This window comes from Anastrepha obliqua, chromosome 5 (assembly GCF_027943255.1).
Source record: "Anastrepha obliqua isolate idAnaObli1 chromosome 5, idAnaObli1_1.0, whole genome shotgun sequence".
Lineage (NCBI taxonomy): Eukaryota > Metazoa > Arthropoda > Insecta > Diptera > Tephritidae > Anastrepha > Anastrepha obliqua.
Genome location: NC_072896.1, coordinates 64,615,113 through 64,630,390, shown reverse-complemented (window position 1 = coordinate 64,630,390; position 15,278 = coordinate 64,615,113). Strand labels below are relative to the sequence as shown.

The 15,278-nt window shown below is 34.4% G+C and overlaps 3 protein-coding genes across 3 annotated transcripts; 1 reads left to right on the top strand and 2 right to left on the bottom strand.

The window, feature by feature from the left end:
* Positions 1–2,011: 2,011 nt before the first annotated feature.
* Positions 2,012–2,941, top strand: LOC129248593 (tRNA-splicing endonuclease subunit Sen2). The gene is made up of 2 exons (XM_054888209.1): positions 2,012–2,605; positions 2,656–2,941. Exons 1-2 carry the CDS (start codon positions 2,164–2,166, stop codon positions 2,922–2,924), a joined length of 711 nt encoding a protein of 236 aa, XP_054744184.1. The 5' UTR covers positions 2,012–2,163; the 3' UTR covers positions 2,925–2,941.
* On the bottom strand, positions 2,768–3,427 carry LOC129248594 (COX assembly mitochondrial protein homolog). The gene is made up of 2 exons (XM_054888210.1): positions 3,294–3,427; positions 2,768–3,236 (listed from the first exon to the last, which is right to left on the bottom strand). Exons 1-2 carry the CDS (start codon positions 3,349–3,351, stop codon positions 2,932–2,934), a joined length of 363 nt encoding a protein of 120 aa, XP_054744185.1. The 5' UTR covers positions 3,352–3,427; the 3' UTR covers positions 2,768–2,931.
* Positions 3,428–9,394: 5,967 nt separating this feature from the next.
* LOC129249024 (neuronal acetylcholine receptor subunit alpha-2-like) lies at positions 9,395–15,278 on the bottom strand. Its single transcript, XM_054888635.1, has 5 exons — positions 15,067–15,278; positions 14,779–14,957; positions 10,854–10,952; positions 10,044–10,602; positions 9,395–9,983 (listed from the first exon to the last, which is right to left on the bottom strand). Exons 1-5 carry the CDS (start codon positions 15,152–15,154, stop codon positions 9,628–9,630), a joined length of 1,281 nt encoding a protein of 426 aa, XP_054744610.1. The 5' UTR covers positions 15,155–15,278; the 3' UTR covers positions 9,395–9,627.

Below are 15,278 nucleotides of genomic sequence, written 5' to 3'. Positions count from 1 at the left end.
GGAAACTCAACAAAAATTGGCGAATCCAAAAATCCGACAGACAAATCCGACAAACATAATGTTGAAGATATAACAAAAGTAAAAAAGGTAGCGGAATAAATGAAAGAGCAACTGACACGTCGGGTAGAGAGAGCGAAAAACTATGTAAAGAAATCAAAACATTGGTAGTGGAAAAAAGCAAAAGCACATATACACATATGCACATACCATTATAGTCAAACCAAAAAAAAAAATAAACACGTGATAAAACAAAACCAGACTTGAATAATAAAATTAACCCTAAAGAGCTAAGTATCTCTGACGTAAAACCACGTCAAAATGGTACTATGATAATTAATAGTGTAAATAATGAGGAAAGAAATAAAATTAAAGCAATAATGGAAAAAAATATAAGTGACCAATATGAGATTAAGATCCCCCAACCACTTAAGCCAAAACTGATGATAACTGGTATATCTTTCGAAAATAACAATAAAGATTTATTAGAATGTTCAAAGAAGCAAAACAAATGTATGGAGCAAGGAGAAATAAAGGTCTTGAAAGAATACGCTGTCCAAAAAACTAATAAAACGTATTTCAATGCCATACTGGAAGTGGGTAAAGAATATTTCTCGAGCGTCCTAAAAATTGAAAAATGTCAGTATTGGATGGAAAAAATGGAACGGAAAACAAAACAGAAAAAATCACATATCGATATACAAAAATTGGAAAACGACGATATTAGAAATGACTTCCAAAACAAACTGAATGAATTATTGACAAGCTGCAATACTGGTGAAAATCCGATTGAATGCTGGAATAATACTACTAACAAAATAATAATACGTTCACATATGCATTAATCACCTATAATTCCACCAAATTAATCTACCCGTTCACATATGGCAGATTACCTGCAAAATTTAGAGAAAGTAAAGAACTTCAAATATCTAGGAGTATGGCTGAATGAGCAAAGGGATCATGATCATGAAATGAGAGGCAGAGTAGAAATGGCTAGAGCGGCCTTCATGAAGATTAAAAAAATACTGACACGCCGGGACATACCAATTGAATTAAAGACAAGATTTGGAAATGTTATGTATGGACAATACTCTTATATGGATGCGAAGACTTGACGTAAGTATACACCAACCAGAAGCCTTCGAAATGTGGTGCTATAGAAAAATGATGACAATAAGCTGGACTGACAAAACATCAAATGATAGAATGCAAACCTCTAGAAACATGCCAACGGACTTAAAAAGAAAACATAAAGTGACAATTATGATCTTTTAAAACTGCTGATATAAGAAAAAATTTTAAAATTGACAAAGAGGAATTGGTAGGAAGATAATGACGTGGCTCAACAATATCAAGAAGTGGGAAGGTCTCAGAACAATAGTCGAACTAACAGTGGCAGCGAGAAAGATACACACATTTCAAGACATCGTTAAAAATATGATACGACTAAGATCAAAATAACGTTTGTATGTAATCGCGAACATCCAGCATTGATACGCCGATTAAGAAGAAGATACTAAACATGTGTCCGGCATGTGAAGGCACCCCGCTCGACACTAACCACCTTTTCACATCCGCCAGCAAACCCACTCATCTAACACCCCTCTCCCCCTGGACCCAACCCGTCGAAACAGATAGTTTTCTGGGCCTACCGTTAGATGAGCTAGACGAAGACGACCGGTGAACGGAAGACGCAATTTCGTCATCGGTAAAAAAACTGCATTTGAAAGTATTTCTGTGATTCAGTTTTACAATTTTACGCGGCACTTCGTTTTTATTACATAGTTTATTTAATTTAAAAATAACAAATCTTAAAATAAAATGTTACCAAGCCATCCACTGAATATATATTTGAAGATATTAAGTTATCGATTGTCAAAATCGCGTAATTTAAAGTAGCACTTTTCGGAAGGCGCCACCTTCTGTATACCGTGGTTTGCCTCGGGGTGTTATCGGCTGATTTTGATGCATGTAAATGTTTTTGTTGTTCAAATGTATTACTGATGGTATGTTGTTTGGATTTAATTATAGAATTTCGGACTTCGCATAAAATAACTCGACAAATTTAATTACTATTCCTATTTAGATAATTCATTCAGTCATGATAAGCGTGCATTGTATGGTGTCGTTTTGCTGCAAGTGCATATATCAAGTGAAGTGATCATGCTTTTCACACCAATTATAAAACGAAAGAAAGATATTAACAAAAAAAATGGCCAACCTTTTCCTGATGGATGTGTAGTAAAAGGAATGTTTACCGGCATTTCTGTTGAAGTATACAGCTCCACAGGTATTAAACTATTGTACGAGAATGGTTATTATGGAAAAGGCAGCAAATCTAAAGGAGCGCCAAATGTAGTCAGCAAAGACAACATCGACGGTAACGAATGCCTCACACTGGAATTGGAAGAGTCGTGTTTTTTATCGTATTACGTTAGAGTTTTATTTATTCATGATTGGAAAGGCAGGGAAGTTCAGTGGCGACAGTTCGTTACTTTAGCAAAGGAAATCAATCCGAATTTCTTGGAATGCCTCGCTGCCTACCTGTATCTAAAAGCTAAGGGATGGGTAATAAAAAGTGGAATAAAATTTGGTGGCAATTTCTGTAAGTTTTCGATAACCGTTTCTACCGTCAATTTATTAGTTTCATTGCAGTGATTTATAAAAAAGGTCCGCGCTTTAACCACGCAAGCTTCATTATATTTGTCCGACCTACACCTGAAACTAACATTACAACAATAGATCTTAAAGGAATTCAACGCATCGCTGAAACGTCGGATAAAGATATATTGCTGTTAGAAATCTCAAAACCAAATGTCGTAACCCTCGGCACAATTTTTGATATAAGACAATTCAGAGTTTCAGAAACCATAATTCGTCGGTTCAACAGCACTTCATATGTACAAAGCTATAAGTTAAAATAAATATAATTTACATTTTTTGTATGCGGTGTTTTTTGGGGATTCCAGTACGGCGGTATTCTGAACGTTCCTCCAGATAGATTTTTTTGCATTCTGCTTTAAAATCTTCATTCTGGTACCATTTCGTCAAACATGATTTCAGTGAAGAATTTTCATTCCGGCATGTGAAAACCATCAGTATACTGTTTGCTTTACAGCACGCTTCAAATTCCTTCACTTCCTTACTGCAGTGAGTTTCTTTTGCACGTTCCCGCATGATTTTCGGTATTAAAACTTCGATTTCCACTTTCCGTAAGGACTTATCGTCTGGGTCCCCTGGAAGTAGGTGCAAATAGATTTTAAACAGCTTAACGAATGTTTTGAAATACTTACCTAAATCGTGAGGGTTCTTCGGATCAAATACCTTTTTTACCCCCGTTTGCAGATTCATCTTGACATCAATTTACTTTACCGTCCTTTATGTGAATGTGCACACATCTGTAGGAACAGTTGATGACGTAGGAACAGCTGATGGGAATAGTATTATTTAGCTGGTGCTGCCACTAACACCTTAAATATTTGAGCTATTTGGGATGCTTGGAAATTTGTACAGCTGTGAAGTAAATAAAAGAAGCTAACGAATCACATGCATGCAGGTTTTACAGGAATTAGTCAGAAATTATAGACCGTATCATGGCGGCCGCCGTAGCCGAATGTGTTGGTGCGTGACTTTCATTCGGAATTCATAGAGAGAACGTAGGTTCGAATCTCGGTGAAACTCCAAAATTAATAAAAACATTTTTCTAATAGCGGTCGCCCCTCGGCAGGCAATGGCAAACCTCCCAGTGTATTTCTGCCATGAAAAAGCTCCTCATAAAAATATCTGCCGTTCGGAGTCGGCTTGAAACTGTAGGTCCCTCCATTTATGGAACAACATCAAGACGCCCGCCACAAATAGGAGGAGGAACTCGGCCAAACACCCAAAAAGGGTGTACGCGCCAATTATATATATATAAATAACTAATGAGAACAGTTCGTTTTTACGTTAATAGAAAAGTGACGAGATTTATATATTTATCATTATTTATAATAATAAATAATAAATTCAATTAAAACCAAATAATTTAAAATAAAGTTTTAATTAATGTTTGTTTTTCGAATTTTGACAGTGTTTATTATTTCCTTTTCGCCTTCTACTTTCTAATTCATCTTGTGTACATACATACATGTATATAAGTTAATACCCTACTCTGGTAAGTCGCACAACGGCAAATATATACAAAAGTCCCAGTAAACAATGTTTTACTTTGGTAAGCTGCTTGATGGCAAATATGTAATATATGTAAGATCAATAAGTATTAAAGCTTGCATAAGCACAAGTTGTATGATGATGAAATAGGATATACATATAAGATAAAAAAATGTTAAAACCAGGATAAGTAAAAATTTAATTATAAGCTCCTCCAGTTTTGAAATATTTAAAGTAAACAATTATTTGTTAAGGATAGCATAGGCACAAATATTGTATAAAAGAGAAAATTAAATAACAAAAACTTCACTTCAAGTCTGAGTTGGAATGCGAGTATTTTATTTTTTTTTACGCTCGCTCGTGCTACAAATTTAATTGGCGATCCTGCCAGGATCTATGTAACGGTAAGCAAATACCTCGTGCGAGTTGATATCATTTGGTGATATATGTATATTAGACTGGCCGTAGCTTGTATGGAGAAAAATAAAAATTGAAAGTCCAAAAGTTTTCGGGTCGTTAAAAATGAGGTTAGATGCAATAAAGAACGGTATATTTTTTCAGCCCGATCCAATGATGTCTAACCGTGCCTATTTGATCCCAAAGTATGGAAAATTTGAAAAAATCAAAATTTTTACTAATTTTTTTCGTTTCCAATTTTTTTGTTCGAATCTTATATTTATTGATGTGATGCGATTTTAATTAATGATCTTGTTTACTTTTTTGCGGCATGGCCCAATTTATATCGCGAAAGCCACCTGACAAAAGGCGATTTCAGCACACATAACAGATTAGTGATACGTGGAAAATATGTCACCGTCAGTTGAGTAATAGAAATTGTGTTTTATTAACGGTGTGTTGAGCCAGCTGCTAAATGAAATAATTATTTTTAAATTTTATGAAAAGGTACTTTTTAAATAATTTTTCACACTTCACTATAATAATAAAAATAAAAATTTGTTTCATAATCAACACTTTGGTGATCACTAAACAATTCATCAATTGTTGTGTTCGCTGAATACGCTAAAAGTTTTGAATTTTTTCTCGATATTTGAATTGGTAGGCTATGGCATTGCATTTTTATTCAGCTTCAGCTGTCTTATGCGTTTAATAGTACAAAAGTAAAGTTAGTGAAAAAATGAGTTCAAAATCATTATCAGGCATTCCGAAAAAAAGATTACGTTCTGAGCAAAAAATATTTCTTGTGGGTGAATGTGAAAGTATTATTTTGGGGGCCAAGTTGCCATCAATGAAACAGGTGCTCCAATTATTGTTTTACAAAATGAGGCACGAAAACTTGACTTTGGAAAGCAGTATGAAATACACGATTGGTGCCACGATTGAATTTTGGAAAAAAGCTAAAATTCGCTAAAAAGCTAAAATTTACGAGGAATGGAGAAATTTACAAAAACCTTCCAAGACTCCTAACGAGAAGTGTCGTAAAAATGAAGCAGAGTTTAAGGAAAAAATTGAAAACTTCATATTTGACATTGCAGCCATGGATGCCCTAGGTATAATGAAAATGCAGGAAGATAAAGACTTTCTTTTGCTCCAAAGAAATAGAGGACGTCCAGGTAGTATATATGGGGCCTTGTGTACTCACAAGAAAAGAAAAACGCAAAGAGCAATGAATGGAAGAAGAAAGAAAGCGCGTTGAAAAGCATTTAGTTCATAGTAAGTTTATTAAAGTTAAGCTTTACTGGTTCTTTTTTTTTAATATTTGATCCCATTTGAAGCTAATTATCCTCTTGAAGTCTCTGATACCGAGGATGCTGAAAAGGATATTTTAGCTGGCGAAGAAAATGCAGCAAAAGATATGAATGAAGGCGAAGATACAGACGGAAGTAACATTAATTTACTGCCGAAAAAGGCAAATCGAGGAAAAATTAATTTTATTGATGATAGAATGCTTGCATGCATGGACAAATGTAACCTCTCAACAAGAGATGCCATGCATTTGGTGAGTGCAACGGTTGCTGCCTTCATAAATACCATGCAAAGTGTTAATGGAAGGCCGTCAATAAAAATGGAAGATTTAATTCTTAATCGAACAACATTACATTCGATGAGGAGAGATTATCGTCGCAGACAAGCTCAAGAGATTATTAATGGATTCAATGTAATGGTTTTACTGAATATGTTTATAAGATTTTGGATTCTTGACCTTTCTTTTTACTTGTTTGTAGATTCCCGACGTTTTTGTCCTTCACTGGGATGGGAAGCTGCTTGCAGAAATCCGAGGCACAGAAAAGAAAGATAGATTGTCTCTCGTTGTCACAGGAGAAAATATGGAAAAACTGCTGGGGATACCAAAAATTGAAAGTTCAAATAGAGATGCAATAGCTGCAGAAATAAATAATTTTTTGTGCAAGTAGAAGCTCGATGATTTAGTGGAAATTGTATCATTTGATACAACAGCTGCTAATACGGGAGTTAATAATGGAGCAGCGTTCTTGCTTCAAAAAAGGTTGGGCCGAAATCTACTTTTCTTTCACTGTCGTCACCATGCTAGTGAGTTGCTAGTCAAAGCAGTGTTCGAACTAAATTTTGGCAAATCATCAGCACCGGAAGTTCCCTTATTCAATCGTTTCTCTAACAGCTGGAAAAACATTAATTCTAAGTCATTCAAAAGTGGAATATCGGAAAATGAAGTTCGGAAAGTCTTTACAATAGCTGAAGTGGAAATATTTAAGAATTTTTGTCTAACTGCATTAAATAGTCACCACACTCGTGCCGATTATAAAGAATTACTACAACTATCGCTGCTCTTTGTTGGGGAAGACGTACCAAATTTTTCACAAGTACGGTCACCTGGTGCAATATCACACGCAAGTTTTATGTCGAAGTGCCTATATTGCTACAAAATGTTTTTGTTTCGCGAGCAATTCGTGTTAACGACTTCAGAGATAAAGAGTCTAAGAAGCGTTTGTATTTTTTTGACCTGCATCTACGTTCCATATTGGTTTCGTTGTGTGGATCCAATAGCTGCTGCACAAAATGACCTTAAGCTCATTCAAGATGTTATTGTATATTTCGATAAGAATGTATCCAATGCCTTTTTACATAAAATTAAAAATCATTTATGGTATTTGTCGGAAGAGGCGGTTGGCCTTTCATTTTTTGATGACCAAATTCCTTCACATATTAAGCGAAAAATGGTGGAAGCAATTACTAGCGATAACCAGAAGGAAGATGCTGTTCCAAAGAGAGTTGTTGCAACAATGTCAGAAATAATGATTTACGGCAGCAAGAATATAAATGATTTTATTTCATCAAGAACTAAAACATTTTTTACCCGCTTAGGAATTGAAACAAGTTTTTTGGAATCAGACATGGCAAGAAAGTGAAGACTATATAGCGGGAAAACGAATTTGTCAGCATTTGTCTGTAGTTAATCACGCTGCAGAGAGAGCATTGAAATTGATCACAGACTACAACAGATCGCTTACTTATAATGAAGAAGACAAACAGTACTTACTGCAAGTTGTTGAGCACTACAGGCAATTGTATCCGTCTTACACCAAAACATCTCTCATTAAATAGACAATATAATTCTTTAATTAAAATTTTATTAAATTAAAATAAATTATATAAATAAAGTTAAATTATATATATATTAAGTATATACATATTAAATTAAATTAAATTATATAAATTGGAAACAAAAAAAAATTTTGTAAAAATTGTGATTTTTTGAAATTGTCCATACTTTGGGATCAAATGGGCACGGTTAGGCATCATCGGATCGGGTTAAAAAATTACACCGTTTTTCATTACTCCTAACCTCATGTTTTAAGACCCGAAAATTTATGGATTTCCACAAAAAAAAAGTTACGGCCAGTCTAATGTATATGTATGCAGTGTATATATGTATGTATGTGGTGTATAAATTTATATACATACATATGTATCCTTGTACTAATGTCGTTAACTTGCGAGAGAGCATACGGTCGGTAAAAAATATGAGTACCCCACGAATCGGGGGGAAAAAAGAAAACAACACATTGTTCGAGAAGAAATATAAAGTACCCCACGAATTGTGCGAAAATTATAAGATAACAAAGAAAAAACAAATTTTTAAAGCAAACGCAACAAGTACTAAGACGAAGAAAATTTGCTGAATCAGCCGTTTTTGCCATCAAATTTGTGGTAGCAGTCAAGTAATACAGCAGAAGCCGGAAAAGAAGTCAGACAAAGATTTTACTGAACGCCACAGAAAACTTAAAAGAAAATATAGGAAATTCTCGCAGAGTCACAAAGTGAGAAAAGGAAACGACAGTGAAATGACAGTGAAAGATACGAAAAACCGAGGGCCAAAAAACCGCACAAGTAAATACATAAACCGAGAAACTAAATAAAAAAATCAAGGCGAAAGGAAGGTCATGTTAATGTAAGTTATCTACATATAATATAAAAATGAATTGCAAAATGTGTTGGTAAGCGCAAAAATAACGCATGGACCAATCTTAACAATTCTTTTTTTTTAATGTACAGCCATAATGGCTAGCTTGAATAAGAATTGTAATCTCTTTGTAGCTTCTTCTGCGAACAACTTTTGTCGGATTAAGTTCGTCTTGGAACTTCCATACTGTCGATTGCTGTTTTGTTTCATATGCATAGATCATAGATACGAAGCCATTTTTTTTTTGGTGGGTGAGGTAGGGTTCAAAGTGCCTTCGCATTTACAGCGAGCGTCGTCTACTGCGTCGTGTGGTGTGGCCACTAAAACGATCCTCCTCTCCTTGTGGGAGACACCCTTCCCGGAACTGCTTTCTATATTAATTTTGGAGATCTCAGAACGGCATCCATAAAGGACCAATTCTATTCACCCAAATGTTTATACCATATTGAATGTATTTTTGTCCCACCAATGCCTTTATCTTGCGATATGTCACATGACGTTCTTGTACTATAAATTGACGCAGAACATTGATTGTTTCAGCACAACAGTCGTTTGGTAAGGATCGATTGCCACGTTGGAAGTCGACTTTATTAGCGTTTCACAGTTGCTAAATATGGTGCTTCAACACCAAAAATCGAAGTAAGTTGATCACTTCTGCCTCGATAATCTACGTCGAAAATCGTAATAAGTCATCTCACGAACATATTCACAAGTTAATTCCATCTCTTGGGAGAGACGAATTTTTCAACTCACTAAAAAAGATCAAATGAAGCTTGTAAGTGAAAACGTAATATGTAGTTTAGCTAAAAATACCATCAAAACTAATAAAATTATTCTCTCCATGAATTGTGTTTTCCAAAACATTTTTTAATTAAATTTTTTAAATTCCGCTAAAGTTATTACATTATTATTTTGCTTTGCAGGCGTAGATTCGAGATGAGAAATAAAAAAAATCCTAACATAATTCAAGCCACTGATTTTTGATTAACTATGTTCCTATAAATATTACAAGAAATAAATCAAACTTTCAGGTAGGCGAGATCCGCCCTGGTACAAAGATTACGATAAAACGAAATTATTTAAACAAAACATACAGTAGCTAATATGGAATAAATTACACTAAAAAGTATTAATGCAAAATTCTCAAAAAAGCTAGCCAATTGCATCCATTCGTAAGGCGTGGAATCTGTGAATATTAAATTACTGAATTCTTGTAGTGCCACGTCTTCAAACTGAGTATTTAAGTCGCCGGTTTCACGTTGTGCAATTAATGTATTTCTTCTTGGTATCATATAAGAAACAAAGGAGTTTCGTAGTAAGTTCGATATAAATGGATGGAGCTTGCCGCGGTAGGAAGCATGGGTAGCGAATATTGAAAACACAGCGAGTATTTGCTGAACTGTAACCAATACAAAACTGCAACTGAAGAATTTCACTAAAAAAATTGTAAATAGTAATTTTTTTCCAAAATGAATAACACTTGCATTTAACTTACCAATTGAGGGCGTATTTCGGGAAATTTTACCAATTAAATGAGTAAAATATATTAAGACGAAAGTTATAATAATTAGATTTAAGCCGTTAATACAAATTTTCAAACGGTGACCAGTTTCAAGGCATAATGCCAGAAGTGAGAGTACAATAACCGTCAAAATCTGCGCACGAAACACCGTTACAAATGCACAACGTCGTTCAAACTTAAGGTGATAATCCATTGTTATATATGGTTCGGCACAGCAGGAGTACACAGTCGAAATACGCTCCACTCCGAATTCAACCACTTTATATTCCATATTTGCCATATCGATATCTCCAAAATTTATAGTTCTATTCGGATTAGAATAATTCATAAAATCCACCTCGAAGCCATCATAAGTCCACGAGCCGAGACTTAATTTGCATTCATGTCTATCGTGAGGCCAATTGTTCATCATCGTGGTGCAAAAAATATTTAGTTCAATGTTATCATTCCAGAGGACCATACCAGTGTTTTCCAAAATGACGATGCCATGATGATGCATCCGAAGAAATTTATCAGGAGCATTGTTGTACACCTAATAATGTCGAGCAAGCCACTTAGAATTTATTATATTTTGATATTGTACATATAAATATGTAGTTATGAGTAGTATGCATTGACTTATTACTCGCTTGCTGAGAGACTGCCAAGGCTAAAAACCAGATATGTACATATGTATATGGTTTACTTTTCTTTCATAACTACAAAATGATTCTTTTTTTGTTATGGTTTCTTAAATTACGGCAGTCATGCAACAAACAAATGGTAATGCTTCTACAAACAGACCTCTAAGTCGGGCACCCAAACTAATTTTTGCCGTACTGGTATGCGTGTGAGATTGTTGTAGTCAATGGGGTTCCAACCCAACTTCGGATCGCGCCAACCCTAATCAATGAAAAGAAGAAATTGAATGAAAAAACATAAACTTACCAAATTGACAAATAAAAAGAAATTGATGACTATAAATTTTGTATATTTATTGATCACACAATATTAATGTTTGCCCGTATAAGAAGTTTATCACATGGCTCTTGAGAAAGTTACTTGTTACGAAGATGATTTTATCTTTGCAGTAAGGTCGATATTAACTGTATATGTGCCCATAATTATGAAAATGGTTTAAGTGACAATTTCTGGTTTCTATATACATATTTAATTAATTGCATTTGGATAATTTGGATAAAAATTTGTTTACATTATGCGACCTTTTTATTTAGAATTTTACTAGTCTTGATTAACCGAAATATGTAATATTATGAATATGAAATTTTATGTAAATTTCATGCGAAAATGTTGTTTTTAAAATTGGAGTTCTCTTAGGCAATTATCAAATTTTCCATCCAATCCATCCATACTCTTCTTGTTGTTGACTCTTCTTTCGTTGCAACATTCGTTTTACAAAATATATTTCTTCCCCTACACTTTTCTATCGATTCATAATACTGCATAGTAATTTGCTATTTTATTTTTATTTTCATTTCTGCCAACCTAAGAAAGGATAGGTAGAAAGGAATGAGCCGATACCAAAAATTTGTGGTTTATTTTTTTTCAATATTATTATTTGATGACTGCCCATGTCAATGCTATTTTAATATTACGATTTTGGCCTGAACAAGCATCACTGTTATTACGTGTTTTCGAGTAGTTATATCTTCCATATGCACTAAAATGAATAATGCTGCTTCCCGTGCACCTCTTGAAGCTGTAGTTTAAGTCCATACGAGTATATACGGCTTGACATTGTCATCATAGACATCAAGGCGAATTGAGTACTGAAGGTGGCGCTATTAAAAAACAGTTACTTTACTCTGATGTCAGCTCACTTCGCAATACAAAACAAGCGAACAAAACAAACAAAAGTAGGAGAAATAACATGCTTGTGAAAATTCAGTTCATTAAAACAAAACAAACTAATGCAAACGAAGTGCCGAAGTTAAATCAGAAATGAATATAAGGCCTCCAAATGCAGTTTTCTTGTTCTTGTGTTTGGTTCTTTCCATTGCTTTCGCCTACTCTTCTTCTTCACTAACAAGTAATTCCCCTTCCTTTTCTTTGTTTAGTGATAGACTCTTACGACACGGCGAACTCGGAAGGCGCAATCTCTTTTTCTATCATTCTTGCATAGAAATTATGGAAACCAAAGTTGTATACGTACATATTTTGCTTATAATAAGCTAACGAAATAGAAAGTTTAGGCTACGGAACAAAAGCACTTCAATGGAAATCTGTAATATTTCTTGGTCCTCTGCAACACAGTTCCTAGCTCATTCAGCATTTTGTAAATGTACATCATGACTTACTTTATGATATAATATCTCTTCCTAATTATTGCATTCACCGATTTTTCCCTTCAGTAAATCGCTAATAATTAGTTGCGAATTTTATTTGTCGTTCCTGTTTTTATTTGATTGTCATTTATCGGCTACGATATAGTTTAGAAATGCGTCAAAGAGGCCACACGCCATTTTCAAGTTATGTTTGTATACAATAATTTCTTTAAAGTACAGTCGAGTCCCGATAATTCGAAATGGCAAGGGGATCAGTTTTTTTTCGATTTACACGAACGATATTGGGCAACGAAAATTGACTAACAGCAAACGCAATACCAATGGCGCCTCTGACTTGGCTACTGCCACAATACTATCCAGGGACACGAACTCGTTTCCTAGGCGAAGAACTAGGTTCACACCACTAAATTTCCTTTACTTTTAAACCTTCCAAAAATAAAAATTCAATCACTGCACGATACTTGATTTTTCTATTGTAGAAAATACTGTGACACGTCGATACTAAATGGTTAATAAATAAAGAATGAATTGACAAACTGAAATGAAATTTTGCATACATAAATTCATATGAAACATGTACCAACATAATAAGAATTCAGGCTAACGTTTCTACCACTTTTATCGAACCGCAAAACTCATTCAACAACCTACTATAATAAATAGATGTGTATATGTATATATACTCGCGCGTACAAGTTGGCGCAAAATTAATTACCCAAGTTCCTTTTTGAATAAATTTTGTACTAAATAAAATAAAATATTTTGAGTCATGAAATCTCTATTTTGATTTTTACGCGCTCCATTGCTTATCTGTTTATGATTGACGGTCGACGAAACCAACTGCGAAAATTATAAATCTTCCGAGAGATAAAGTGGCTGTCTTATGACGCACCTAAACCAAATAGAGGCCCCTTGTAATATCACCGGAACTATCCCATCCGTATTCCTCTTGGTCCTCTTTAAGCCATCCTGTGGACTTTATAAATCTAGTTAGTCTAGCTAATTTTATATATGCAACATCCGCGTTGCTGTCCAGAAAAGCAATTCGGAGCAAATTCAACCTTCTTCTACACAGAACCATGCAGGTGTTCACTGTCTCTGCCTCTTCTACATCGTGACAGCCAAAAGTCAAAATTTGGTGCCCTATTTCTGCTGGCATGCCTTCCTATAAGACAGTGCCCAAATAGGACTCTTACTAAAGAAGACCGTTAGTACGACCTATAATTCATTCTGGCCATGTCTGCCTACTAATGCTACAGGTATGTAACTGTTTCCAGCGATTGTTGGCACTACTTAAGATGTATTTGCAGATTACATGCTGCCAAGGACATAGGTATATTAATTTTGTCTTGAGTAATTTGGAGCATAGTGCCCAGTTTAGCTAACCCATTCGTCTTACAGTTACCCTCAATACTACTGTGACCCGGCACCCAGAGCAGAGTTATGGAGAAAAACTATGCTTGCGTTCTTAATTGTTCATAACACTCTACTCCTATTTTCCAAGAGTGTTTCCACGATTTCAGAGCGAGCTACCTCTGTATCGGAATTTACTTATAAATAGAAAGTTCTGACTGTAAATGCGTAAATATTTATAAAGCGCTAAAAGGCCTTCTTTAATCGCCAAAACTGCAGCTTGGAATACACTACAATGACCAGGTAAGCGGAAAGCTATACTGATTCCTTTAGTGTTCGAATAGATACCGCCTCCTACGTGATCCTTGAGTTTAGAACCATCGGTATATAAAAGATATAAGGTTAATATGTATGCAGACTGGAAATTTTCCCCGAATTTCTTCTCAGGTAACGAAAAATAAGTAAATTTTAATTGAATTCAATTACAGGAGGTGATTTACTTAATTGTCATTAGTTTTATTGATAGACATAAAGGTATGATATATGTATATATTTTTGGCACACATTTCGTTTGATGGCACCTTTGCTATATTATATACGTTAGTATGGTATGTTTTTATTTTTATTTTTTTTATTTCCATTTCTAAATTTCAATATGTTAAATTTAAACAATAAGTAATTGTTTTTAAAGTAGTATTGGAAGTATATTTAAATACGCTTTTGGCAATTTTTTTATAGGTGTCAACTCCTAAACGAACGCGCAACATGTGGGTATTGTCTGATTTTATTTCTGACTTAAATTTATTTTTCGATTCTGACATTTCTTAAATAAAGATACAATATAATTTTCAAAAATACAATATTTTGTTTATGCGATTTTATTTAATTATTTCAGATTCATGCGGTCTATGGAACGTATCTATAGTTTTACTATAGAACTAGTAGCTTTTTTTATGCTGTTTTTTGCGGAACGTATCTACCGCATAAAAACAGAACCTACTGTATATGTATATTATAGCTTAATCTATGTCAAATATGTATGCAATTATGATATTTAAATGTACGCTTACCACCTCCAAAAGGCCCACGAAGTGAAAGGATCCATCCGATTCCCGAAAATCATAATGTTGCAACACTAAATTCGCATGCAAATCAATCCGTTCGCCTTTTGGTGCAGGCTTAACGGCTGGATCGTAATTCACGAATAAATCAGTGATTAGCGACTGACGTGCAATAGATGCAGAGTAAACTGACAAGATTAATTTTTAAGTAAAAAAACACACACACGTATATAAATTTTATGTACACATCTATAGTATAAAACACAACAAAAAAGATCTATGCATCAATGTACTCACATTTCGAATCAGTTATTAGTGGCGTTGAAAAGATCACTAAGCAAAAAAAATGTAATGAAGACCAGAATCTAATGCTTGAGGTACCCATCTTGGTTTTCAACCGCTTTAATATGTAAGTTACTCGTCTACACCTCGCTTTCAACTGATACGAGGAAAATTATGAAGATTTTAAAAAGCTTCATCCAGAAGTCATCTTTCAATCGTAAGTTGTA

Coding starts and splice junctions, on each gene's coding strand:
- LOC129248593 (XM_054888209.1), top strand. CDS start 2,164: ATGCTTTTCACACCAATTATAAAACGAAAGAAAGATATTAACAAAAAA. Junction 2,606..2,655: donor AAAATTTGGTGGCAATTTCT/GTAAGTTTTCGA, acceptor GTTTCATTGCAG/TGATTTATAAAAAAGGTCCG.
- LOC129248594 (XM_054888210.1), bottom strand. CDS start 3,351: ATGAATCTGCAAACGGGGGTAAAAAAGGTATTTGATCCGAAGAACCCT. Junction 3,237..3,293: donor GAAGAACCCTCACGATTTAG/GTAAGTATTTCA, acceptor ACCTACTTCCAG/GGGACCCAGACGATAAGTCC.
- LOC129249024 (XM_054888635.1), bottom strand. CDS start 15,154: ATGGGTACCTCAAGCATTAGATTCTGGTCTTCATTACATTTTTTTTGC. Junction 10,953..14,778: donor TCGTGGGCCTTTTGGAGGTG/GTAAGCGTACAT, acceptor TTCATTGATTAG/GGTTGGCGCGATCCGAAGTT. Junction 10,603..10,853: donor TTTGGGTGCCCGACTTAGAG/GTCTGTTTGTAG, acceptor CGACATTATTAG/GTGTACAACAATGCTCCTGA.